This window comes from Bacillus rossius, chromosome 2 (assembly GCF_032445375.1).
Source record: "Bacillus rossius redtenbacheri isolate Brsri chromosome 2, Brsri_v3, whole genome shotgun sequence".
NCBI classification, from domain to species: domain Eukaryota; kingdom Metazoa; phylum Arthropoda; class Insecta; order Phasmatodea; family Bacillidae; genus Bacillus; species Bacillus rossius.
The window spans coordinates 115,791,566-115,818,707 of record NC_086331.1 but is presented as its reverse complement, the minus strand read 5'-3'; the positions used below and the strand labels follow the sequence as shown (position 1 = coordinate 115,818,707).

The 27,142-nt window shown below is 34.6% G+C and overlaps 1 protein-coding gene across 1 annotated transcript in view; it reads right to left on the bottom strand.

The window, feature by feature from the left end:
* LOC134529658 (protein transport protein Sec24A) overlaps window positions 1–27,142 on the bottom strand; it is a 107,659-nt gene that overhangs the window by 24,120 nt on the left and 56,397 nt on the right. Inside the window, exons 9-13 of the mRNA XM_063363975.1 lie at window positions 17,787–18,018; window positions 15,150–15,307; window positions 11,563–11,788; window positions 7,570–7,723; window positions 5,895–6,070 (exon numbers count right to left, since the gene is read on the bottom strand). Of these exons, the coding sequence (XP_063220045.1) occupies window positions 5,895–6,070; window positions 7,570–7,723; window positions 11,563–11,788; window positions 15,150–15,307; window positions 17,787–18,018 (946 nt within the window). The remainder of the gene's footprint in view (window positions 1–5,894; window positions 6,071–7,569; window positions 7,724–11,562; window positions 11,789–15,149; window positions 15,308–17,786; window positions 18,019–27,142) is intronic.

The window sequence follows — 27,142 nt, the reverse complement described above, 5'->3', positions numbered from 1 at the left end:
AACACTGCTTGCTAGTTTATCAATGCTGAAACCTTCGGCCTTGTCAAAATATAATGCTATGCCCCCATGCATATTATCTTTGCGCCACGGACTTGGCAGCAATGCTAGGAGGAACAGGTTAGCAAAAAGCGATGAGAATGTTAAATTGTAAGCGCATGAAAACAGAATCTATACAGTGTTACAGAGTCAGTGAGTGAGCAAGTGATGAGTGTATTTATATTACAAGGATAATAATTGTAATACCAGTCATCTTAGGTATTTTAAAACTTGACAGTACTTTTTACTATGACTATTTTAGTTTACCAAAGATTTTCCAGGGTAGTTTCACTTTCATAAAGGTTCATTTGAAACACCAATACGTTTGGTGTGTCCCCTAATGTTCACAAAAGTGACTATATATGGGTTTATGTTGCTACACATGGGTCCGCAATCTTTTTGTCACATTTCCGTTCATCGACTTCCGTTCCATTTTCACGAAATTACTCCTACCAAATGCAATATACCGAGAGCTAAGATGTTTACATATAAAAAGAATAGTTCAAGCATTATTTGAGCTTATATCTAGATTGAAATATAAAAACTAGCTAGAGGTCGGCGGGTACCCATCTTTCCGGGTATTTTTCGGGTAGTTAAATTACCCGTGGCTCGGGTTGGGCACTTTTTATACCCGAAAATTTTTGGGTCGGACGTCTAATAAAGAAAAAAAAAAAATCTTGGTTAACTTGCCGTTGCCGTGTCCTGCTGCCACGGGAAATGACCTGCCGTGTCTATATATTATGCTGAACACACAATATATTTGCTCAAATAAAAAAAAAAAAATACCGTGGGTACTTTTAAGTCTAGATAAAATTAGCTAGTAGGCCTAAAAACATCATGAAAAACATAACGTTTATAGTTGGCAATGAACATTTTAAATCGCAAAATATACATATTTTATAACATGGAAAGTTGTTTTTATTTCTAAACATGTAATAATTTAAGTCTAGGCGTGTAAAAGTCCTAGTAATTATAGCAGCAGACAATCTAAAATGCACGAGGGAAAAACGTAAACTCACGAATGTATAAACGTAACAGGAATGTCTGGAATATTACATGGCTGCTTGTCTGATACCGTTTTTATGTCACAACTTAGCCGAAAAATACTGGTACGAGACATAAACTTCACAAGATAAAATGAGCGGAGTCTTGGTAACTGTTTTATACATATTTTAAAATTTCGGAAGTATTGTACAGTTGACGCATATTTTTTATACTAACCATTTATTTCTGGGGATCGTAAATAATTAATTATTGGTATCAAGACATAAAGATGAACGTAAACTTGAACATGTCATGGCAGCGAGAAAACTGGTGCGTATACCAATAAACTGGTATTAGAACTGGACATAACTGGTACACGGGAGGTGGAGCTTATATTTTTTTCCGCTAAGCTCGCATCTATTGGCTGGCTGCTGATGGAAGGTCACGAGTCTGGGCGGAGCGTACTGCGCATGCGCAGCTCAGAGAACAGAGAGAGCCAGCCGGCAGCCATGCCGCGCCATAGCAACAGCTGATCGAGTACAATGACCTTTCTCCGCGCACGGTGCGCTATTGACGGTAATTTACATCAATTTGCCACCCCCTTTTTTTTTAATTTTTAAAATTTTTAGTGTGGCGCAATGCGTATGTCTAAAGTAGCCCGTATTTGTTCTGAACGCTGCAGGATGGGACTGTATTTTAATTACCTAACTTTAACGTTCTTACAAATTTTCATATTCAAATTTTTTTTTTTTCTCGAAAATCTGTACGTACGACCGAGGTGTACGTACGAACCGGGGGCCGTACGAGCGAGGTTTTACTGTAATGCTGATTTGAACACGTTTTTAAATTCTAAAATAATGTTTTAACATTTTAACTACAATAAGCCGTTTTCCAAGCATCGCCAAAACAGCAAATCATTATTTGGGAATACCTGCCACAGAAGTATCCAGTGAGCGTGTGTTCTCAAGTGCTAACAGGCGGGAACGGCTGTCAGCAGAACATGTAGAAGAACTGGGTTTATTTGCATCAAAATCAAAAATTAGGCTAAGTAAAAACTGTTTGATAGGGTTGTTTTTTATTTGAATTGCAAAAAAAATCATGTTGAGCAATGCTTATTTTGTAATTTGATGTAATGTTTTAACTTATATTTATTAATTTTTTAAAGTGTATTTAAGATACAGTAAAATCATTTTGCAATAACAATTTCCAGTTTCATCAGGTATGTTAGAAAGACAATACCCGACCCGACCCGACCCGACCCCGAATTTTTTGTGCAATTATCCGACCCGACCCGGCTTAAAAATCCACTACCCGAAGACCTCTAAAACTAGTCACGTGAATGCTGCTACCAAGCTACCAAAGCTGTGTTGTAGTTAGATACTTTGGGATATGTTTTTTTGTCAAATGACTAACTCATGTAAATATGCATTTATTGGATTTGTTTATTTATTTTAAATCGGGCATTTTACCCTGCATACAGGATGAGTATGTGCATATTGGTTCAAGGTTAAAGGTTCTACAGTCCACATGTACATCAAGAACCTACATAATTGTAGTGCATGGCTTTTTAATGTTATTTATGGCTTGAAATAAAAATATTTTTTCAGTCTCCTTTTGTATTTGCCTCAATCTAAGTGCAATATTTTGTATCCTCGCTAAATGCCGCATTTTATCACTTTACATATCATGTTGAAAGGGCTCAATGTTTTAACAACTATTTACTATAACGGTGCAAAATTCGCAACATTGATGTATAAATAGTCTAGGTCAGTGCACCTACAAAATTATAGAAATATGCATTTTTCTCGGGTTATAATTGCATGTTATGAACTAGCTAGGCGGGCACCTTAAGATCTTTGAATTACATTACAGTTAACAAAAATTTAGGCATAAATGGCAAGGAAAAGTAATGACCTATTATAATGCATAGGTTATGCATGCATGCATGCATGCATACATACATACATAACAAATATTGGTATTTAAATACAATGGAGAGAAAAAAATTATGGAACTTCCAATTGTTCAAGAACACATGCAAACAAACATTCTTTGAACGTATTTTCATTTTGAAATTGCAATTTATTTTCAGGGTATGTTATGGTTACAATATGTCAGGAATTAAATTACTTTAGTATCTTATGTGGGATGTATTGTTAAAGAGATTTCATAATTAGCATTAGCCTATTAAATTGTGAACCTGTAAATTTCAAAAATTTGAAAAAAATTATTTGAACTTTGATTCCATTCCAATTTAGTAATATATGCTTTGAATTCAATTCAAACTAAAGAAAAGTTGATTTCTTTCAGCATAATATTTCATGCATATAACATTTACACAATTTAAATTTTTCAATGTGGTGTATTGAATTGTAACAACAACAACAACAACAACAACAACAACTAGAGATGGGTCGGTACCGGTTCTCGGTTCTCGGTTCCTACGGTTCTCAGCATTTTAACCAGCGCCGAGAACCGCAGCTAAAATGTCATTGCCGGTACCGGCAGTATAACAAAACTCTTTAAAAAAATAGTCCTTCACTACAACTTAAATGCAGCATGAAATGGCTCAACTCACGTCAATTCACATGTGAATTATTTTTTTGGACTTCCGTGGAATAATATTCATCTCTAGCTATAAAATAAATTACATGTGAAAATATTTAATGTTCTCGTCACATTTGTAAACAAAGTACGTTATACAATCAAAATATAACAGTTGAAGGTGCCATAGATATATGTGGTTCATAGATGTGTGCAACTCTATAATGTGCCTCAGCAGAGATGTGAGAACAGAAAGACGCCATGTTTGTTTCAATTTGTTTTTAAAAATAGGTAGTTAATTAAGTCGTTGACACGGAAGTAAGGGTGACTGGTGTATAAAGAATTAAAAGTGCAAAATTCCACAGAATATTTGTTTAATATATAATTTAATTAATGACTGATTTAAAATTTTCTGTAATAATTTTCGGCATTGTAAAATTTTATGCTTTTTGTGCAGTGCTTTGGACTGTAAGTTCACTGCATCTGCAGCCATCTAGTGTAATGGGCTAATGGCTAGTAACTTTCTCTTTTAGGTAAACAGGATTGTTTTGAAGGGGGAAGTTTTTTTTTTTTTTTTATTTTTTTTTTAGTAAAGTGGTGTATGGATGTGTAGATGTATTTAACTATTGGCTGGTCAAACAAAATGCTTGTTGACACTTCTAAAGTATAATTATTCTGGCCAAATAGAGCAAATTGTGTAAGAAATGGCATCAGAAGTGTGGCAGTAGTTTACTGTTGACTGTGCAATTAAACTGAATTCAATGTAGGCAATAAGTTTGATGGACAATTTAATAGTTTAATTTTTTGAAAGTTCACCATCATTGTATTTATTTCTATTATTGTAACATTTTCTTGTTATTCCTATGTTTAAAAGAGGGGTGTATGTAGATTTCTTGAGGTAATTACTAGATTGATATAGTAAATTTTAGTTTTACTAAGTGTTCTCTATATTATTTCAAACTTTATATTAATACATATTACATTTTGAATAGGTTGGTGTGTTTACTGTAGCTTGAAACAGTGCTAATTTTGTTGCCAAAACAATAAATAGTTTATTACTTAAAACACCTCATAAATAATGTGTGAGTAATATTTATTTTATTGTTTAAGTCAGAACCGAGAACCGATTATTAAGAACCGGTACCGAACCGAGAACCGGGAAAAAACAGGAAATGACCCATCACTAACAACAACAACAACAACAACAACAACAACAACAACAACAACAACAACAAAAACAACAAACATCAAAAACAGGGGAGTATACAAGGGGGTGGGGGAGTATAAGAGGGACAGATCCACCCCCCAAATAAAAAAAACCCTTACCATCCCTTTCAACAAAATGAAAAAAAATTTGAAAGCAAACAGTAGGCTAAGTGGTTATATCTCCCCCCAAAATGACATTTTGCGTACGCTCCTGTACAACAGAAATGAAAACTGTATAGTGAAGTCTTTAATCTAGCTTTCTATAGTAAGGCACATTCTGCAATTCGGGCGTAAATTAAGCCGCTCACAACCATAATTTTCTTGTGGATCCTGGCTGTTGACCTTGGCCATCAGGTCACATCACTGAACTGCTGCTGTTTTTTGGTTCTCTCAAAGTTTATAGTTACTGTCAGTTTTCATTTAAGTAAAAAATTTCCTATTTTCTAGCAGGAGACATTTCACATGTAACATTTCACGGGTGCGTTTCCGTAATGATTTTTTGAATACCAACACCCACCTGCATTTATTTTTTCCAGAGAGAAGTTTATTACAACTTATTTTAAATACCATTGTACTCTGTATTAATGTTTATTAGGTGTACCCATTAAGGGTACGTTGACATTCAATAATACGGCAAAATCACTAATCTGGCATGGCTGTGATCCCAAACATGCCCAATTAAAGACCTTTCACTGTATTAGTGTTTATTTCCTCCATAACCATGTACAACTACACAGATAGCTACGAGCAATATTTTCAAGTTTGTTGATCCAAAGTTTATGATTAACAGTAATGAAAATATTTTCATTAGGAAATGAATTTCAATCTTTGACAAACATTCTAAATTAATCTGATCATGTAAAAGATACATTTTTGGTTTATGGTTTTATGTCTTGCTGACACAGATTATTAAAGATGAAGATAAAAACCAACACAGATCAAGGGAAATAATAATTGGCGATAGCTTTTGGCAATGAACCATCCCATGCATTTGCCTGGAGTGAATTCATAAAACCATTATCAGAAAAAAAAAAAAAGGAACCATGAGCACGCACACATACACAAACACATACAACAAATATTTTGTATATGCCTAACATCTAGATATTTATTTTCATTATTACCTTTACTTGATGTATAAAGAACTGCTGCTTGAAAACACACTGTCTGGAGATCAGTCAAGCTATCTTCAATTGCAATTTGCATTCCAAAGCCTGCATCAGGGTTGACATTTGGCAAAGAAAGCAAATCTGTAGACCGTACGAAGAAGTTTCCGTGAAATGTATGAATTGATAAACCTCTGTGGGAGAAATAACAGTATTAGTTTGATACCCTTTGAAACATTACAAATAATTGTTTTAATAAAATTTGATTAAAAAAATAATTGAACTTTAGTATTTGAAAAAAAAAATTGGGAAAAACAGTTTTTAAATACCTCAAAAATATATTAGTTTCAATAAATTAATGCAAAGGGTTGAGTATTTAATTTCCCTATTATTATCAATAAATCACAGTAACTTATGATGGCTGGATTTTGCCAAACTGTTACATTATTAACTACAACAAATTAAAACACACTCAAGGTTATTACGAACAACTTTGCCTCTACAAAATGTCTTTTATGAATTTACTGTTAAAAGATCTACTGCTACCTAGTGACAGCAAATTATACTAAACACGTACAATTAAAGAACATTTTTTCACTGAAGATCTAACAAAAGATACTTTCTCGTAGGCAACACAAGAAAATAAGCTATTTTGTTTAAAGAATATCATAAGATCACAAGTTAAAACAACTGTCGGTATGGACTTCAGGAAAATCAAAATATCCCTTGAAACTTAAAACTGTTATTTTTGTAATTCAACGAATTCCAGTAAATATAACTTGCTTTAAAAGGCCTACTTATCTAAATAATGCAAAAACGTGCAAAGCATTTTAAATCCACCAGTATGAAAAACTAACAAAAGTTTTCTGTATGGTCTCATTTTTAAAAGACTTTGGATAATCATAAGATAATCGTTCATCAATGTGTGTTGTTTTTACTACTTATTAACATATATTCATGCAAGTGGTAAAAAGGGATGAAATTGGTATTTACAAAGTGGTTTTATAAAATATGAATTGATAATGTAGAATGTGCAAATACTATTGGGCTGTTGTGCAAAATAAAATTGTGAGGTCTCCACTTGAAATTTGAAACCCCATAGTTACATGAAGTCCAATGAAGTTATGCCGGTTATGTCTTCTGTGTAGAGATGACCTATGCCACACTGGCTCTTATTGCTCCCTAACTTCTGGGCCTCAAATGCACAACATAGATCCTAGCAGGCAGGAATAGTGTCAGCATTTATAAGAGAACTTTACTAAAGAGTGGAAATTTCTAAATTTTCAAGAATGTTGACACTCAAAGTGAAACAAGTTTCTCATAAAGAAATTCCAACTAAATCTTGAAATATGTAGTCAATAGTGTTGGAACTTAATACTAAAAAGTTTCAGTTCTGTGATCTACTTAGTGGTTCTACTTTTTACATCACAAATAATATAAATATTAGAATTTGATAGCTAATTGTGCAAATGTTGTAATATAATTTTTCTTTATCATGCAAGTCAAGTCACTTCAAAATTATAAATTTTAACAGTGTTTCATGTTTACAATAAGAAAACTTATTTTATAAAAGGTACAGTAATCTATGTATGTGGTAAATGCAACATAAAAGTGTTACAAGAGTTCTGAACATCCTAATCAAAAACAATTCCAGCACTAAATAATACTTGAAGGAAACTGGACATGAACTTACCTACTGCAGCGAATTCTCATCACTGCTTCAAACCCAATTTTCCTGGTCAAATATCGCTTCAGTGTCCTATGAAAACTTTCATTTTGTGGAGCATTAGAAGCTTTGAACAGTGGAAAGTGATAAATGCAGCCGCCTGAGAAGCGTGAAATTCCCACTGAAAAATTCAATTTTAATGATAATACCTGACAATGCAATTGTTCTGCAGTCCCAAAATAAGTAAGCACAACACAGCCGAACTATAAACACAGGTATAATAATTTGACATGGCACCATTATGCATGAAGGATCCTCCAAAATTAAACAAGACTCTGAATCAAGGATACCCATCTGGGGCTTATACAATATAAGAGCATGTCTTAATCATGGCCACTGACATCCTGTAACCGTAAAAAACATTTTGATACTATTAAGGAAATGAAGACCGGTTCGTGCATACAGAGACTGGTGTTCTCCTTGCATTATTTCTCCAGGTATCACATAGCTGCTGTGGAAAAAAAATGTGTTATTGTTTTGACTGCTAAGGAATAAGCACATAATGGACTTGCAGACACTATAAATTGAAAGTTGAACATATATTGTTTAAATTTGAGTAATATAAGATTGACATTTGTTATGTTTAAATTTGCTCAGTAACAATGTTTTGATTTTAAATTTTGGTAACAATAAGTTTGACAAAAGAGAGGCTCTGTAGACATAATCGCTGATTAACATTGACTATCAGCGATGCAGCTAAAATAAGGTATATTTGTTGCATTATAAATATTGTGATTGAGTCTCTAGTGGCTAGGAGCTTAATATTGTATCAGTAGACACATTTGCCTAGGTCTAATTTGTAAGTGTAATTTCAGTGAATGCTAGTCTTAGTATGTGATAGTCTGAAATTTCTTGATCTAGCATTTCTGTCATTTCAAAGCCATATTATGACTACTTCAATTAACTTTTATGTAAAATAGAAAATTTGGATAAACTTCAACAATAATGATTTGCAAAATTGCATATAAGATATAAAACATTAAAAACAACTGTATTGACGTTATGTTTGGTAGACATTGGATAATTTTGGTAGTCCAGAGTAAGAGAAGCGAAAGTAATACAGAGAGAGCTTATCCAATGGCAAAAACAGAAGTCATAACACTTATTTATAGAATAATTAACTTTTAAAGATGATTTTTTAATCTTGTGCAAGACAATATTTCCCCCACAGATGTTTGTCATTAATAGTGTTCGACCTAAAAACTGATATAGCATTTTTAAGACTGAAATACCTCTAATTGGAAAGGAATTACACATATTTTATTAATGTATAAGATGCAATCTTTACAATTCTATGTACCAATGCTAGTGTTTTGTTGATGTTAATTTATAGTAATGAAATGTAGAGTAATTATGTTAGTGTTGTGTGTATGTTTCCAATTTCTATATTATCTGTTACATAGTAATAAATAGATACAGGTGTTTTTCGCGATGCACGAAATTGTGAAATATTAACGAAATTAATATACATAAACTTAAAAACGCGAAATTATCAATTACTTGGAGAAATCACGAAAAAAATTAAGAAAAAATACACTGAAAATAGCTAAACGTCCGTATTTTGATGACTTGATACCAGCAGTCGATTATATTTGATTGTTAACGACTTTCGATAGTCTAGGAAGTCGTATTCGTGTCGCGCTATCACCTCGCTGAGTTGCCACTCGCCACAGTTTGTTAAAATGGCGTGGATGTAATCAAACGTTTTTGCTCTGTTTCTTTTAGTAAAATGTTGATTTTAAAATGGTTGTGACAGTATTTGACAGGGCGGCGGAGTTTGCGAGCTAAGGATTCGATGTCTTTGACGAAGTGCAAAAAATTCTCATGTGCAAGTACTGCAACGTTAGAATAGAGTGGCAACGGAAAGACACGTGCTTGAAACACATAAAAAACAGTGCCTCACGTAACAAAAACAAGGAAAGTCAACAATCCCGTGCAAAAAGGCAAGTTTCGCTGGAATCACCCTTGTTGACGGCAAAAAAAGCAAAATTTGACAAGAATGAGTTCATTATGTCAACAACTCAAGCTTTTATCGAAGCGAACATCCCGATTGAAAAACTGGATGACCCGAAACTTCGTCAATGGATGCACAAGTACATTTCAGGTAGGTGCTAAAGCGTACAATATTTTAACAGTTTTGTGCATTCTTAAGCAGATAAACAGAACGTTACGATAATAAATTTTGTTAGGCCTACCTACTCTTGAAATATTAATATAGCTGCGAGTCGTGTTTTTTACAGCACTTATTGGAAAAAGATTATATAACCTAGCCACAGGTAAAAATAGACGTAACTTATTTGTTTATAGGTTAGGACTTGAGCTTTTTTTTTTTGTCATTAAATTTTTTAAAACAGTTTCCAGTACTGTGCTTTGTAACATGTTTAGGCCTAGTAAATATATGCATTTTTTGAAACCTGAACAATGCAGACAAACTGTGTAGTTATACTCTTAAATGACATATTAAACACATTCACGTAGAACATATTTATAAACCTCAAATTGCAGTTTTAAAATCAACTAAATTTTTGACGAAACTACTGATAAAATAACGAAAAATATACCGAAATCATCTCGTAAAAAGTAACGAAATTGTGCAAATTTTTTCACCGAAAACACCTGTCTCTAGTAATAAAACTAGTAATTTTGGTGATGATAGTGAATTTAATTCCAAGTAGAATTATAACAACAGACCACTGTATGTTGTGGGGAATGGTTAAAAATATGAAATCAAGATTTAATGATATATAATAGTTTCTTCACAAAGTTGATAGTATACATAAATAAATAACTATTAATCTACGAAATTGTTTTCTGAATGTTTTCTTCACGAAGTTGATATATTATGTAAACAAATACAGTAGAACCCTGTTATAATGTTCCTGCATATAATGTTTTCCTGCTTATAATGTCATATTTTTAAAGTCCCAATATTTCCACCATAAGGACAATGTATTTATTTCCTGCATATAACGTTCATAAATAGTGTGATTCCTGCTTATAATGTTTGATTGCTAACATTCAATAAATGGGGAAAAAATGTTTTAAAACCAAATTATTCCAACACTCACGATAAAAAAGTTTCCTTTATGTATGTTTATGTTTACAATCACTGAAATACAATACATGAAGTTTGTAAAAATACAATTTTATGGAATATACTGAAGGTACACAATGTTCATAGTTACGTGTCAGTTGGCACCCTTAGTCAACTCTTCTCATCCTTGCCATTCCAGTGGGTATTCAGATACACGTACATAGTCCTACAATATTTAAGTTGCCAATTGAGCAAGGGCATAACTAAAAGTGTTTGCTAACGCTTACAAATAATTTTTTTTTTCATTCATACGTAGGAATACCAAAATTAAACATTTTCAGGTGGCGAAGGAGTATACGTTCTCACTCTTAATATTGTCATCATGAATCGTGAGACAATTTTACAAAAAATGTGGCGGTGTATCTTTAAAGACAAAAAAAATTTAACCAGGGAACAAGACGAAGTTGAAAAATTGTTGGCTTGTTTCAGAAAATTCATGTATCAAGTATACTATCTTTGGTTTTAACATTAAAGTTGTTGACATAGCTTGGTGAGTCCATTGGTACAAAGCTCTAACATTGTTAAGTGCTAAATTGAGATTTCCTGCTTATAACGTTTTCCTGCTTATAATGTTTTTTTCTTGTGCTCCCTTGAAAAACATTATAACAGGGTTCTACTGTAACTACTAATCAATGAATGTTCTCAGACTGGCTATCCTGAGTATAGGGATAAATTCAGCCTGATATGTGAATAATTTAGCCTATATAACAAACAAACTCTCTAAAACTCTGTCAAATTAATTAATTTAAGTCTGATTGACGAAACGGAACTGAAAATAAGAGAAAATGTATTACTGCTAATTAAAACCAACATTAACTAACAAGCATTTCTTCTATAAACAACTACCGTTACTAAGGTGAACTTACATAAAGTCGCTAGGTCAGCATACTGGCTGTTGACTAAGAACAGATCAACAGCTATCTGTTGCCCGGAACAGTCCAAGGCCAGTCTCTTGTAGAAGTCAGTAGCTGGATTAAGATGGTGGGCTTCCTTGCCTGCACGTAAACTTGGATCTTCACGAACAGACAGAGCTCCTGGACCAACATTCGGCAAACACGACTGGAATACTGTAATTCGACCGCCCGTTGGAGCCTGTAAAATTCAAAACATACATAAACTACCTTCTGACAAGTTTCAGATAGTACCTTTGTACATACGCTACAAATCTCCCAGCAAGGAGAGGGACCACACACAATAATACCTACGTACCTACTCAAAACATGACGATGGCAGGCATGTCAGTAAACATGTATAAAACAGCAAGGGGCCCACCACAGAAATTGAAAAGTTAATAGCATTCTACATGTTACAGTAGCAAGGTCAATAGAATAAACATGCTGTTATGAGGGGCCTATGCCACAACCATCGCCACAAAGTGCAAACCGCCTGCAAGGAATCTGTCGCAAAAGTAAGTGCAACACAGCGGACTGTGTTGCAAGGGCAGCTGGCGACAGTCCTCAAACCAGGGAAGCGAGCTAGGAAACTGCAAAACACTGCCGACGGAGCACACTCCTTGAGGTTTAAAATAACAGGAGCAAGGGCGAGACAGATGCTTCTGCCCTCGGGCGTCGGGTCGAGATGACTCCGCCAAGCATCGAACCACGAACGGACTTAACTGCCTCCACTTGGCACCGGTGGTGTTACCAAGGAGGACTCTGCCGGGCATAACCCTGCTCAGGTATCCTCAGTTGTCCGAATGGGTACCAGAAATGGTGGACGGGCAACAGCAAACGGTTGAAACCTTTCCGAGGGGTTCCGACTTATGAGCCTTGGTGGCCGTCGGGTCCCAAAGGCCTGTCTCACCATGAAGAGCCAAAGGCTAGTGGGGAAAGGAGAGGATTGAGAAAGCGTTGGCGGGGTCAGGCACACCTTCGCCGAGGTACAACGGCACTGATGGTTAGTTCTAGCCGGAGCAAACAGTTTTAAACCTGCAAGAGCCACTAAAAATTAACTTTAACTTTATTTAATTGTGTCAAGTAAAATTTTGGTTAAATAATAGACTAACTTTAAAACTCAGTACTCACAAATCCCTTCAAAACTACACACATTGCTTTTTATTCCTATGACCCAGTTCAGTATTAATGTATAACTACTAGTAATCTAATAAAAATACTTTTTTTTAAAACATTTATGTTATAATTTTTCTTGTGACCTGAAATTTCTGTTTATTTAAATTTATTTCCCTAGGGGTACATCACTATTGATTGTATGTTGTTCAGTTTGTAAGTACAATGCATTATGTTTATAACATACTTTACAGGACAAAAAAATGGAGGTGTATATCCAAATTTTTGATTGTTACGACTGGTCAGTTGCTTGTATTTCAAACATGCCAAAAGATAAATACAGTCTGTAGTTTGTTTGGAAAATAAAATTTGAAGACTAATAAATAAATTAATGTCAAATAAAGAATAAAATAAATAAGTACATTGGTAAAAAAAAATTGAAAAAAAAAATATTTTTTCGGTACAATAATGTGAGAAATCATACATCACTTATGATAATGTCAATGGAGCAATATTGAAACATTTTGTCACGTTACACTTCTTCTACACAGATTTAAGAACTTCCAGTTGTGGGGCAATAATATACTGACAGATTTTTTGTTGCTACTCAAGATTGCAAAGTATGTTAATGAATACGTGAAAAGAAACACAATTCTTTTGTTGCATTGTTTGCAAACTTAATTGTATTTTTATGGCACTCACACTGTATTAATCATAGTACTACTGTTTGATTCTGGTAAGGTTAGTTGCAGTAAACAAAAATTCCATATGGTCGCAGACATCATAGAAGTAAACAAGCTGAAAGTTCATGGTTTCTTTGAAATTGTGTAATAATGCATTAAAGTTGTCAATCCATTAAAACACTTTGAACAATATTTCTACTAACATAAATACTAGGTACGTTTGCATAACCGATGTAATATGAGAATTGATGACAAAATCACTACGTTATACGGATGAGTCTGAATTGCACCAACAAACTTATGCTGCAGTTTCATCACGACAAAATAAGTTGAAAATCTCTACATGACTCATCGTCTTCAGTGCTCCTCAAGGCTGATATACATTTTTGAATTTGAGGCTGAACAACATTTTAAATGTAGATAACAAAGAAAGTATTATTACATTCCAGATTGATCCGGCAATAGCAACAAGTTTATGATGTTAATAAACAAAGACTTTGAAAATTATTTTGCAGGTTCGTCTTTTTTATTAAAGTTAGGATGAAATATTCATTAAATGTAGCAGTTTTTCTAATAAAATTTTAAAATAAAAGAATTTTTGATTAATCTTTTTTTTTTCAAAAACAAAATGCTTATCACAACTTGCATGTCCAGCTGAGTTTCCACACATATTCACTGTAATACGTTGTTCGATTATAAAATAAATTAAAGTCCCTTAGTTTATTTTTTTTAACTAAGGTATGCGATTCCGAGCTCATGTCCGGGGGGCTGACCACAGTCATCCTGGTCCAATGCCAATGCATGGCATCAAATTTCTAGTTGTAAAAGTCCAAAAGGATAAAAAAAAAAGTTAAGAACTCGTTTTGACCCTGACCAGTAGGCGTGATATTTTTCTGTCACTCTTAACATCAAATTCGGCCAAGTTGCAGTCGACAAGGCTGCACGCGGCGACAATATAACGACAACTAGTTGTTCAATAAAGTTGTCTCCCCTTACAAAGGTGAAAACAAAGGGAAGCAAATCTGTGTGTCAACCGACCAATCGCAATACAGAACCAGGTACATTACATATAGAAAAATTCACTGCTGGCGTGACAGTGCCCAGCGAACATTCTGGTCTATTGGTGCGCCTACCTGCTGGATTTTCCCAGCAAAGCACTAACTTGAGACGTGAAAATACCTTACCTGAGACAGACTGTCTCACTCATGTCTGACCAATGTCTCTCTTTCTTTCTTTATGCTTATAGAATTTTACAATACAGTAAACCAGAAGATGCTTTGAAAATGTAAAAAAAAAATAATTAATATACATGTTAACTTTAACTAACCGAGCAAATGAAAAAATAATAATTTTCAACTTTAAGTATAACCTAACAAAAATAAATTATTAATTAATATTTACGCTTAAACATAAATACCTTAAATGCCTAAGCATAATAAGTAAAAATTATTAAATAATTACCAGCAACATAACAAATTCTTAGTTAAAGTGTTATTACTGGTAGGGGCTAGGCTACAGTATTTAAGATGAAACACTTAGCATCTAAATTATGTTCAATTGACTGAAGTTCTACAACTACCGCAAATTTGGTCACTGTAGCAACATTATTTTATTGAAACAATTTTTTTCTCACACATTTTTGTGACTTGATACTATCCCATAAATACTTATGTTTAACATTCAAACTACAAAAAAATAATCATCAAAAAGTAAAGAATAAGAATGTTTTGAAAGCACAGACTATCAATATTACTAGTACTGTACCATTAATTTATATGCTGCTTGCAGAGCTGCTCCCAATGCTGATTTGCTGTCATGTGAGCCAGCAAACATAGCTGGCAGTTGAGCCAAAAGATCTTTCACCAGTTCAACACATTCTGACAAATTAACCAGCAAGTTGTCAGGACATGGCACAAACACATCTGCAAAATAATCATTGCTACATTAAAATCATCACCTAAAGTGAATTATGTAGTTAGTACATGAATAACAAAAACTAAATACACTTAAAAAGCAAGCTACAGGTAAAGAGTAGTTTTTTGATGATTTTATCATGCAAAACTGAAATTCTAACATTGTCTATTCTATCAAAAAGTGCACTTGAACATATTCATGTGAAGCACAAAGCTATTATTGCACACAAATTATGCCATTAAATAATATAAAGTACTTTGTTTCAAAAGAACAAGGCTAGCCAACAATTAATCAATACTTTTATCAGTAATGATGGAAAAATATTCAAATGTAACTCAAATATGTTTTAAAAGTTACTAATAAAAAAAGCACCATCGTTCATGGACAAACTTTTATCTTTACATCCCAAAATTTAAGTCTGCGCCAAATACTAGCTAACCAGTGCCCAATGTTTAGAGCAGGCCAGATCCTGTGGTTGAATAGAGCAGAAAAGGTAAGCAAGTCTTGTTTTCCACACAGATCATGTCGTGGTTCTGTAACCGAGTCTTTGCTGGGTCCCCATGCCCTTCCGCGCAGTGGTGCACTACGTAACCGACCGATGATGTTAATAACAACAACCCCACGACCTCCCTGGACATCAACTTTTAACTAAGAGGAGGTCATTTTACAAACTGTACATGCTGAAAAAAACTGCTTCAAAAGCAACCCTAGATAAAAATTTATTCGACTTTTTTGTTTTTGTGCAGTACCAATAACGAGTATTAAAAATTAATTACAGAACTGATACTTTGTTTTAAAAGCAATGCTAATATTGGCCTAACCTTTCAAAATTCCCTCAATTGTGAGCAACGAGTAAGAGCTGTTTACCCTTCAATCAAACAATGCAAAATGAGGATGTATTTGAATTTAACGTCCTGTCAACATTAAGGTCATTAACCACAGAAGTGAAGTCAACAGTGAAATAAAGCAGTGACAGAATGTGTTGGGGGAAAATGAGTGCCCCAAAAAATTTCATATACTCAAAACCATGTCTAGTAGGTATGTTTCCCACTAGCAATCACAACATGATAGCCTTGGTGAGAAGAGAGATCTGACCATTAAGATGCCAAGGCAACAGATGAGGAATGAACAACATGAGAAAAAAAATAAGGATGTAAACCTGTCAAGGATCATCACAGGCTTTGTTTACCTACAAAGTATTTCAGCCAATCTGAATGGGATAGATTTCATATTCCTGTTTCAAGATATGACTTAAGACAAGACACCCACCTTCTTTATCTTTCATGATTCAATGCCAGCGATTACAATGAACTTTTTGGGAACGCACCATGCTTCACAATCAGCTTTTTTTTTTTACTAAGTCTGGATTGACAAATTAAGTGCAGAAAACTTAGAAAGGGAGCCAAATACTATAACTAAAAGTTGCTGAATATTCACGATTGGCTAACAAAGTTGTTCTGGCCACAGATGAGCAGCTATATACCTAATTTATTTTTCTGTGCTTTCGTACCAAGCTTCAAATTTTATTAATAACAAACAAAACAAAAATTAGTGAACAGTGAGGACATCCTAAATGATGCCAATCGGAAATTGAAACAAAATACTTTAAAAAAAAAAATTATTTTTTAATTTGGATACTACAAACTGTAGTATATAGTACTTTGTATTAACATAATCAAAAACTTCTCTCTTTTATTGCTGTTTCATCTAGCAAAAACAAGCAAGCAGATGGTTTAGTAATTATAAATATACCAAATAAAATGGCCCTAACGGTAAAATATTGAACTGACATTCATGAGGACCCGGATTTGAGTCCCCGTCTACTAATCATGATTTCATTATTCTATATTTTCCTGAAATCACTCCAGGCAAATTTTTGGATGGTTCCTTACAATAGGTTATAGCTGATTCCTTCTCAAATTTCTCTGACTTAAAATGTACACGTCCATCTCCCATTTATCAGCTGTCAACACGACATGAAAAATTCATAAACATGTCCTCAAATAAATTGATAAATCACCTTAATACAGTTTGGACAGTTTTATAAATAACACAAATAAAATTGGGAAGATGTGGGGACTGAACCACATAAAAAAAACATCACTTCATTAACTGTGCAATTAACTCACTGTCCTATTTCTCCTTATAGATAGGGGCCAGAAAAATTCACAACCTGCAGTAGATGCTATTTTTTTTTAACTTCCACTTTAAATGCAATTTTTTTTCCTAATTTTTGAATTGAGTACTATTTTTTTTACAAAAATGTTAAAATACCATTACCAAGAAAATGATTAATAATACATGAACTAACCATCAATATTCAACTATAACCATCTGATGTGGTTGACTCAAACCCTCTGCCAGATTTTAAATGCATTTTTTTCCCCTAATTTTCAAACTGAATACTATTTTTATTTTGCAAAAAAATAAGTTAAAATACCATTACCAAGAAAATAATTAAAGATTAATAATAGTACATAAACTCACCATCAATATCAACTATGACCATCTGCTGTGGTTGACTCAAACCCTCCGCCAGATTATAAAAATGAACATTGCTGTTGTATGCAATGAAGCCAACTTGAGTACGTCCATCTCCTGGCAGCTTGTCCAAGTTATCAACTAAACATTTTGTAAATGTTGCCAAATAACCACTTTCCACGGCCATTTGGGACACATCCAACAGAAATAAGTACACTGCAGGTTGTGGTGGGCGGAGCTGAAAAAGAGTTACAAACACCAATAATTCCACAAATATCACACATTAAAATTGTTTCATCATTGTAATACCCAATCACTATGCACTGTGCAATGTTTTAACTAATTTAATCAAATATTTAAGAAATGTAACCTACTGCCCGTGATTTTATTGTAACAAAAGTCTTTTTGTTTCAATGCATATCCTTAAGGATGTACCCTGGTTTGGTGTGATTATTTTATGTAAGTAAATGCATGTTGATGAAACTGAATTCGTAAGTTCTTATAAGAAAATTAGAATGTATCAGAACAAATTTTTCAATACAGAAAAAAATATATATGCTTCTTGTGTTTGTAACTCTTACTTTACAATGTATAACTTGTTTCCTAGAAAAGTAAAACAGTGTTACGAACAGACGGGACCGCGACACAAGCCAGGTTCGAAGCTGGCTGGCGGCCCTGCATGTGCCATTCAAATTTTATATGCTTTTGAGAACCATTGAGGATATTTGGTAGTTGGTTTCTTGCCCTTTGACAGGAACTGGTTTATGGTCTTAATTACAAGGTGTGGTTCAGGGTGCAACAACCCTGTAAGTTAGTTTCACAATGAAAAAATAATTTTAAAGGTAGGTAAATTATTGCTGGAAAACCGGTGACAAACAGGTTATTAACCTGTGTGTAGACGAAAAAAACTTAACATTATTTAGGTAGAGCCAAGTTTGGATCTTGCAACTCCACTTTAGCCATTTTAGCCTTATACCGAACTCACCACCACCCATCTTCCACACCACCAATTTCCCCCAATCTTATCAGTCATGCCTGCTTTAACACTTACAATTAGTTCTTTTAACCAGGAACCACTTTGTCAAAACTTCCTGCGACCAGTAGCTGTGAAAACTACTTGCTCAGACCTCAAGGTGACAAACAGCAAACATCATCTATTTTTTTGCAGCAAATGTTTTACCATCCTAAGTTTTTTTAACACAGTATTTTTATGAACTTATTCCAGAACCTTAGAGCATTTAAAGACATGCATTTGTGGTTTAATTTTATGACACAAAGTGGTGTTGTTATTAGCATAAAGTGGTGTTATTTTCACCAGTTATTTCACATATTTACTAATTTATTTTAAAAATATCATTACAATAAAGTAATTCACATAGTGCTACAGGTTATCGCTAGTAACAGCAGTAGAAAATAATGCAAAGCTCATAAAAAATGGTATCTACATATATTATAATACAATATCAATTGCAAAACTACATTACAAGAAGTGATCAAATATAATGTGAATAATTTTATTATGAACAAACTAATAAGCTTACATCAAATAAGAACTAATCTCCTTCAAAATACTCTCCTTGGCTAAGGATGCACTTATCCCAACGTTGATTTCTTGATAGGAAGCATTTCTGGAAGGCTTCTTTTGGAAGGGCCTTCAACTGTTCCATCAAGGTTGGGAATCGTGTTAAAATGTTTTCCTTTTAACATGGTTTTTATTTTTGGGAAGAGCCAGAATCCATATGGTGCTAAATTTGGAGAGTAAGGAGGATGTGGACAGACAGGAACCTTTCATCCGGCCAAAACCTCGCAGATCAGAAGTGAGGTATGGCACTGCTTGTTTTCGCGATGGAGGAAGCTATCGGCCCATTTTTTCGGTCTCTTTCTCCGTATATCATTTCGCAAACATTGAAGTACGCCCTTGTAACATTTGTAGATTACAGGTGTTCACCTCTGAACAAACTCATACTATGCCCTTACCAAAGGAAAAAAAAAAAAAAGTGCATGACCTTGACATTGGACTTTGACGGACTTTCCTTCTTAGGGTGAGTAGAGCCACTCATCTCAGGATCATAGCTATAACCCAACTTTCACCTCTAAAGTAATAATTTTGCCATCAAGCTCAGATCTGCATCAAGACGATCCTGCAATTCCGTGCAAACTGACAGGATTTTCCTTCTGTTCGTCAGTCAAAAATATGGGAACAAATTTTGCAGTCACTCATATCATTTGCAAATTATCAGTTAAAATTCTTTGAGCAGACCCATACAAGATGTTCAGTTCTTCGGTAAGCTTTAAAATAGTAAATCACTTGTTTAAACTAATTATTTTTGCCACATTTATACTACTTTTAAACATTCTTCAGTCACCACATTATCTCCATACACTGATTTTTACATTTCATGAGCTTCTTTGGCACTTTTTTGTAAATAAAAACAAAACTTCATACTAATGCATTGTTTGAAATCTAGGACACGTGACAAGACACTGTAAACATGACCTCACTCTTCCAGCTCAGGAAGCAGACTGACTAGACACAATTTATTGAAAATTGACAATGACTATCTCAACAGATCAGGATATCTGGCGTATTACTTCAAATAGATGCAGTGTCAGCAGTTGCTGCTATAAAAATTCATTCACCATATTTTTTTATCACACCTCATTGATAAAGAACGCAAAATGTTTATCTTTTGGAGATTTAATTTGATGGAAAGCAAATATAACTGTGTGGAAAAAAAAAAACTACTTAAGTTAATTTTAAAGCTTGTAGAATGTTATTCATTTAAAAAAATTTTATCTTGTTAATGGAGGCTTGGTGTAAAAGAACATCTCACCATCATAATTCAGGGAACCAAACCAGCAGACAATAATTAAGATGTGAGCGGGCAAACATGTGTGCCAGGATTATAAATTCCTAAAAAAATTATAAAAAAAAGCTCTGATTAATTTTCCTGTTGTTTGAGGTGTCAGAGATGTTGCCATCCCTAGTTATCCGAATCATGATCCAACTGGTTCATGCAAAGAGTGTATGATACGAATATGTAGCCTATCGACACTCATGGCAATCCTCTGCCTCCACTTTGCACCGGTGGTGTTACCAAGGACCCTACCGGGCATAACCCTGCTCAGGAATCCTCAGTTGTCTGAAAGGGTACCAGAAATGGTGGACGGGCAACAGCAGACGGTTGAAACCTTTGAGAGGTTCGACTTATGAGCCTTGGTGGCTGTCGGGTCCTAAAGGCCTGTCTCACCATGAAGAGCCAAAGGCTAGTGGGGAAAGGAGAGGACTGAAAAAGCGTTGGCAGGGTCAGGCACACTCGCGCCGAGGTACAACGGCACTGATGGTTAGTTCTAGCCGGAGCAAACAGTTTTAAACCTGCAAGAGCTGCTAAAAATTAGTACTAGTGCTGCCTTGAGTCAACCACAGGTGTCTAGTGGGTGGCAGTGATGCTGGAATGGGTTGCCTCAACATCTCATTGCAGCTCCTCTCCAAACACGTTCAACTTGCATTCAAATGGTGCATCCTTTTCCCGATGGCTCTAGGGAGCTCGTGGCGTGTCGGTGGAGGCTCAGCCTATGTGGGAGCACGTACTCCACCGGGTTCAGCAAATTACAACACTGGTGCCGGATTTAGCTGCTGAAACTTGTCCGGATTTCTGCTCCACAGACTGATAGTTTCATTCTGAATTCTGCAGAATGCATTAAGTAGACAAATATATAATTTAAAAGAAAGGTATCAGGTGTTTTCAACACAATGTAAAGATTGTTTTAATTTTTAGCACATTTCCCTTTCTTTTATTTCAAATTCCACCATAACTACTACCAAGATTATTTCCTCACTAAATAAGATAACAAATTTTTTTTTTTTACAATTATTACATCACCACAAGGCCAATTTATTGATAAAAAAGTGAAATTTGTTAGTCATACTTATGGAAAAAGTCTATTGAAGCACAATATCAAAATCGCATCTGTCTAAGCTATAACTTTCTCAGATGCATTTATATGAAATGTGCAAAATTAAAAAGGTTTTGCGTGTAACAACTAAAACGGAGTCTATGTAAATCAACCTATCACACATTTCTTTGCAAACATTCCATGCAAAAATAATTACATCACATGATTTCTGTGAATACTAATATGATTGAAAACCAATGCATTGTAGCTAGCATATTACTTTCTGTGAGCGAAATCTGCAATAGCTATACGTTTGACCTACAATTACGTATGATGATAGTATGTGCGCAATGTTTTATCCTAAACAAATCCCTTAGTTTACAGTACACTAGATTATTCATATGTTAGTATCAAAATAAATTTTTAGAATAATTTATTGCAAATTGTATGCTGGTCACCAGTAATACGGGTTAAAAAATTATCCCCTATCACACTCACCCTCGCTAATCAACCTGAGTATCATGTAGTTTAGTTCCACTGTGGGAATATGGGTGTATTGCATTTTCAAGTGATATCCAAACCAGCCAAAATGTGTGAAGTAACAATACAATCTGCAAATTAAAAAAAAAAATTGTGTAGGAACATAATCACTGGCAATTACAAAGTTTTAAAGAAATTGGCCTTAGCCTTCAATACTTTGATCGAAGGGAACTAGAAATCTAAACCTTAGTATAGAAAAAATTCCACTTTTTAGAATTTAGATGTAGAACACTTCCGTAAGATAACTTAATGTAATATATTAAACATTTCAGGACATTGTGACAGCAGTAAATTGCATGACATAAAAAGATAGTTTGAAGGCTGCCACAATAATTTTGTAAACGTAGACCAAATGTCAAAATATTTTCTAATCTTAAAATAATTTATATATAACAAAATTTTTTTGTTGTTAATAAGTAACTTCGTGGTCACTAAAAATAATTTGGTTTTTAACACAAAATATTTGGTAGGATCAAAATTTTGTGAACGCCAAGAAACTTTTTTTTGAGTGCAGTTGTTGGGCGTTCAATATGGCTTGAATGTTAAAATCACAAAAAATTATACTGATAATTTACTTATGAATGATTCAGATCTTCACATAATATTTTAAACATAAGAAGCCCCTTGTTCTCTAGACCTATGAAAGTTGGTATCAAACAACTTCACCTTTGAGCTGCAATCAAAGATGTGCATCAAGGAGTGCTCAGAAAAAAAATACCAATCAATGCACGTGAAGATTTAAGAGTTGAAACTTAAGTTATAACGGTCCATATCTTTGAACACTACACCAAATGACAGCCAATGCGAAGTTACTTTTATAGAGAAAATATAGAAAACTAATGAAAATTTTGTCCCAATTTTTAGAGTGCAGGAATGTGACAGAACTATTGTACTACATAACTGTTAGTCTTTCACACAACGTTAATACTTAACTGGCATGACATTGTCTACAAATATGTATTTATTTAATGCATAAATGTGTCTTTGAAAGTAGGTGATCTGGAGAAGTGACGTGTGTGAATTATTTTATTTCAAATGAATTGATAAGGATCATTCTTTTATGCTCAAATGATTTTCAAACTTTAGCCCTATAAACTTTATTAAGGCCCACATGTATCATAAAGAACGTTCAGTCCAAAAAAAGGAGCATAGAAAAAATATTATAATCCCAGATAAACTCCAGCACAGTAAACTCCATACATCAGGGACTGACCACAATTACAACTGTGTTGCTGGAGAATTCCCTAATTTGGAACAACATTTCTGCTTGCAAGAAATGAAAACTGTGTTTCTCAAAAATCTTCCAGTACCAGTAAATAAATGACAAAACCTCTGTTTTAATATATATGAAAAAATTGTAGAGAATCTAATTGTTGGGAAGTTGCATGTAGGACAAGTCTGACAACCTCATTTAAGTACAAAAATAAATGAAAGAAATATACTTAAGCAATAACAACGGTTGCTAACATTTTATAGCAGATACTCTGGGAAAGTGGTTATGAATTAAAGTTTTCAAAATAAGAAAAATGCCATTGAGGATTTTGACATTAGCCATGGTGAAAAGGTGACTGGTAGTGGCCTGTTTGTTGATAAAAACACCCATGGCCTGTCGCATCACCTGAATCGGTCTTGTTTGCAAGATTGTATCCAAAAAGTTCAAAGTTCAACTGTAGCCTTTATCATAACAACACAGAAGACAGCTGCTTTTGTGATATATTGAATGACAAAATGTTTCTGAAGAAACGTGTTCCAAGTATGGGGTGAACTGTATATTACAATTCACAGGTACTGCTTTTTGTTCTGAAAAAATAAGTATTTTACATATGTTGACAATCTTGTCAAGCATCTCTAAGTGTTGCTCGCTTGGTTACAAGAGCCTGGTTCTCTCCTTCTAATGCCATCTTAACTTCTAACTGTAACCAAACAAATTAATATAACAAGGACAAGAAACATGAAGGTAATGACAGAAGCCATAGGATGACAGGAAACTGACACACACTCTGCACACTTCTTGTGATGATGTGCTTAATAGCTCCACAGCAACTGCTTCTGTCAACTAAGACTGTCATTGAGAATAGCCCGTGCTCATTCTCACCAATTTTCGTGCCAACACTACGCTTCACCATGCGAAAATGTTTACAAGTGTTGTAACATTGCAGAACCCTGACCTCCTAGCTAAATAATACTATTTTTATGCATGTAAATATTTCTTAAAAAAAACCTTTCTAATGATATTTTACCGTTTGTTATATATTTTAGGGTTGATATTTTCACTTGATATGTTTTTAAGAAGGTATTTTGTATTTTAAGAGACGTTTTTAATCATTACTATATTTTATGTAATTATTCACAAATGAGCCGCTGTACTAGATTTTTGCCTGTTTAGGCCTACTTTTTCAGGTTATTTCTAAATGATTTTAATTTTGTAAAGTAATTTGTATTATAATTGCTGTTTGTAGTGTTCATTAACGTGTGGAATGATTCATGGATAGAAAGAGAGGCATGAGAGGCCTGTAAGTGTAAGTGAGAAAGAAACAGTGCTTCCCCGCCAACCGAGATAAAGATGGTAATTCCCCACTGCGTGGGAACTGAGTGATAACTGCTGTCTCACGGTGTGGGAGGGAGAACGAGAATGGGAGTCCCCGATTTTGATGTAAAATTGAAAAGAGACAGATCAAGGGAAGCCCCGAGTTATGCGTGTACAGGGTTTTTCATGTATTGTAATTTGTTCTCTGATTGGCTTGTATCTGTAAGCGTGAATGAAGCGTGCGTGTGATTGGTCAGTGAGGTCATGTGACGTCTACTCCCTGCGTGGAGGAGACAGTGGCAGGATTTCACCAGTCGTCTGCCGATCGCTGCACCAGTAGGTCGCGTTCGGTGGCTTCTCGCAGATGATGTAGAAGCATTTGAAGAGATAATTTCACGTTGGTGGTCGGAGCCAGGCCTATTCTTAAATTAACCTAATTATTTGTTATATTTCGTTCGGACATAATTAGAAATTACGGCCACCTTCGTAGGCGTTTTGGCTTGGGGCGAAATTCGTTTTCGCCGGGTGCGGTCATGTTTAAGACTGCACTAATTTCGTGTACTTGCAGTCAAAGACTACTGAAGAATATTATTTTTCGTTAATTTTCCTCGCGCGAGCTACCAGCAGTTTTTCGACGGGCAGATGTACGTGTGAAACGAGTGAATGAAACATTGGGTTCAATTTGTCTATGCATCCTAGTATGAAAAAATAAAAACAACAAAATTACAATCGGCGTTGAACATCTGTTTATTTTGTATATAACGAACCGTTATATTTGGCGCACGGCCGCGCGGCTTGAATTTGGACACGACCCTGAGATTGAGACGGACATTTTCGGCAATAAATAAAAAATATAAGCATTCTTAAAACAGTTGGTGACTACAATAACCTCGAAGGACAAAAAATTTACGACTAATATTGAACAGCTGGGAAGAAAACGGCGAGTGTATCCAGAACTGTCGGCGCAGCTGAGCGGCGAATGCGGCAAGAGTCTACGGTTTCAGCGAGTGAAGTGTTCCAGAGAAACGGCGGAAAGCGGTACATCGAGGGACAGAGCGACCCAAGGCACCATGGAACTTCAGGCTTGTCTCAACGAGGGACTTCAGGACCTCATTACCAGACATCGAGATCGTCACTTCGCGGGACATCGTAGGATGAATCGCCGAAAATAGCAAGTCAAAAAATGGAAATAAATTAATTGTATGCATTGTTTTTCTTTTGTGTTGAATATTCAACTAAGATTTGTGTTAAAATTTTTGTAATTTGTATATTACATTATGACGATTAGTAGCCCAGTTGGGGTGATGGGGGGGTCAGATATGTTACAGAAATTAATGGAAATGATGCAAGGAATGAACCAGGAAATGAAACAAAACAGTCAGGAAATGATGCGGGACATGACACAGAAAATTGAACAGGGACAACAGGATCTTACTAAGATAATTGAACAGGGATATAGGGTCATAACAGAGGAAATAATACAGGAAATGGCTCAGGGACAGAATGAGCTTGTTCAGGGACAAAATGAAATCAACAACAAAATAGATCAGGCAACTCACAAAATAGAGGGAAATTCACAAGAGATTGCGAAGTTTAGGAACGAAATAGGTACACAGTTGCGACAGGAATTTGGCAGGGTGGAGAACAAATTTGATGACTTTGAAATTAAAATGAATAATCAGGTAGCCACGTGTACAAACAAAGTAGATGGGTGTGCAAATAATGTGGCAGAAATGCAAGTGGAAAGGGAACTAACTAGTTTAGGAACTTGTGAAATGAAAGTGATAGTGTCAAAAGAAAATATTGAATTTGTTGGGCATGATGTAGGCCTAAATGAAAAAATAAAAATAAACATTGAAAACATATTTGAATTGTTTCAGGATGAAGTAAAAAGGGAATGTTCGGATAATGTAGAGAAAACATTTTGTAAAATGAGAGTTAATGTACATGTGAACAGGATTTTGTGTAAACAAATGAAGAAAGTAGAGATTGAAATGAAAGCATTCTCCGATTCACTTAAAGATGCATTTGCTGAGAAAGTAATCAGTGAATTGAATTTTGCAGATTGCGGAGAAATGTTAAAAAGGAGATTTTTTCCAAGTGTAAGCAGTAAAGTACCAAGATGTGTGTTGTGTATGCCGAATAGTGTACAAACTAAAAAATTTTCACTGATCCCTGTGGAACATGAAGTGGAAAAAGCTGTGCAACATGATCAGAGGTTTTTTGTGTGGAAACATGTGTACAGAACTGTAGCCAAGATAGTAAGCAGTTTTGTGGTATGTGCAAAGACAGAAGAAATGAGTAGTAAATGTACAGGGGTAATGCAACATCTTGAAACTGTGTGTGTAGACTTGTATGGCCCACTGCCAAGATGTAGGGGTGTAGTCAAGACTAGTTT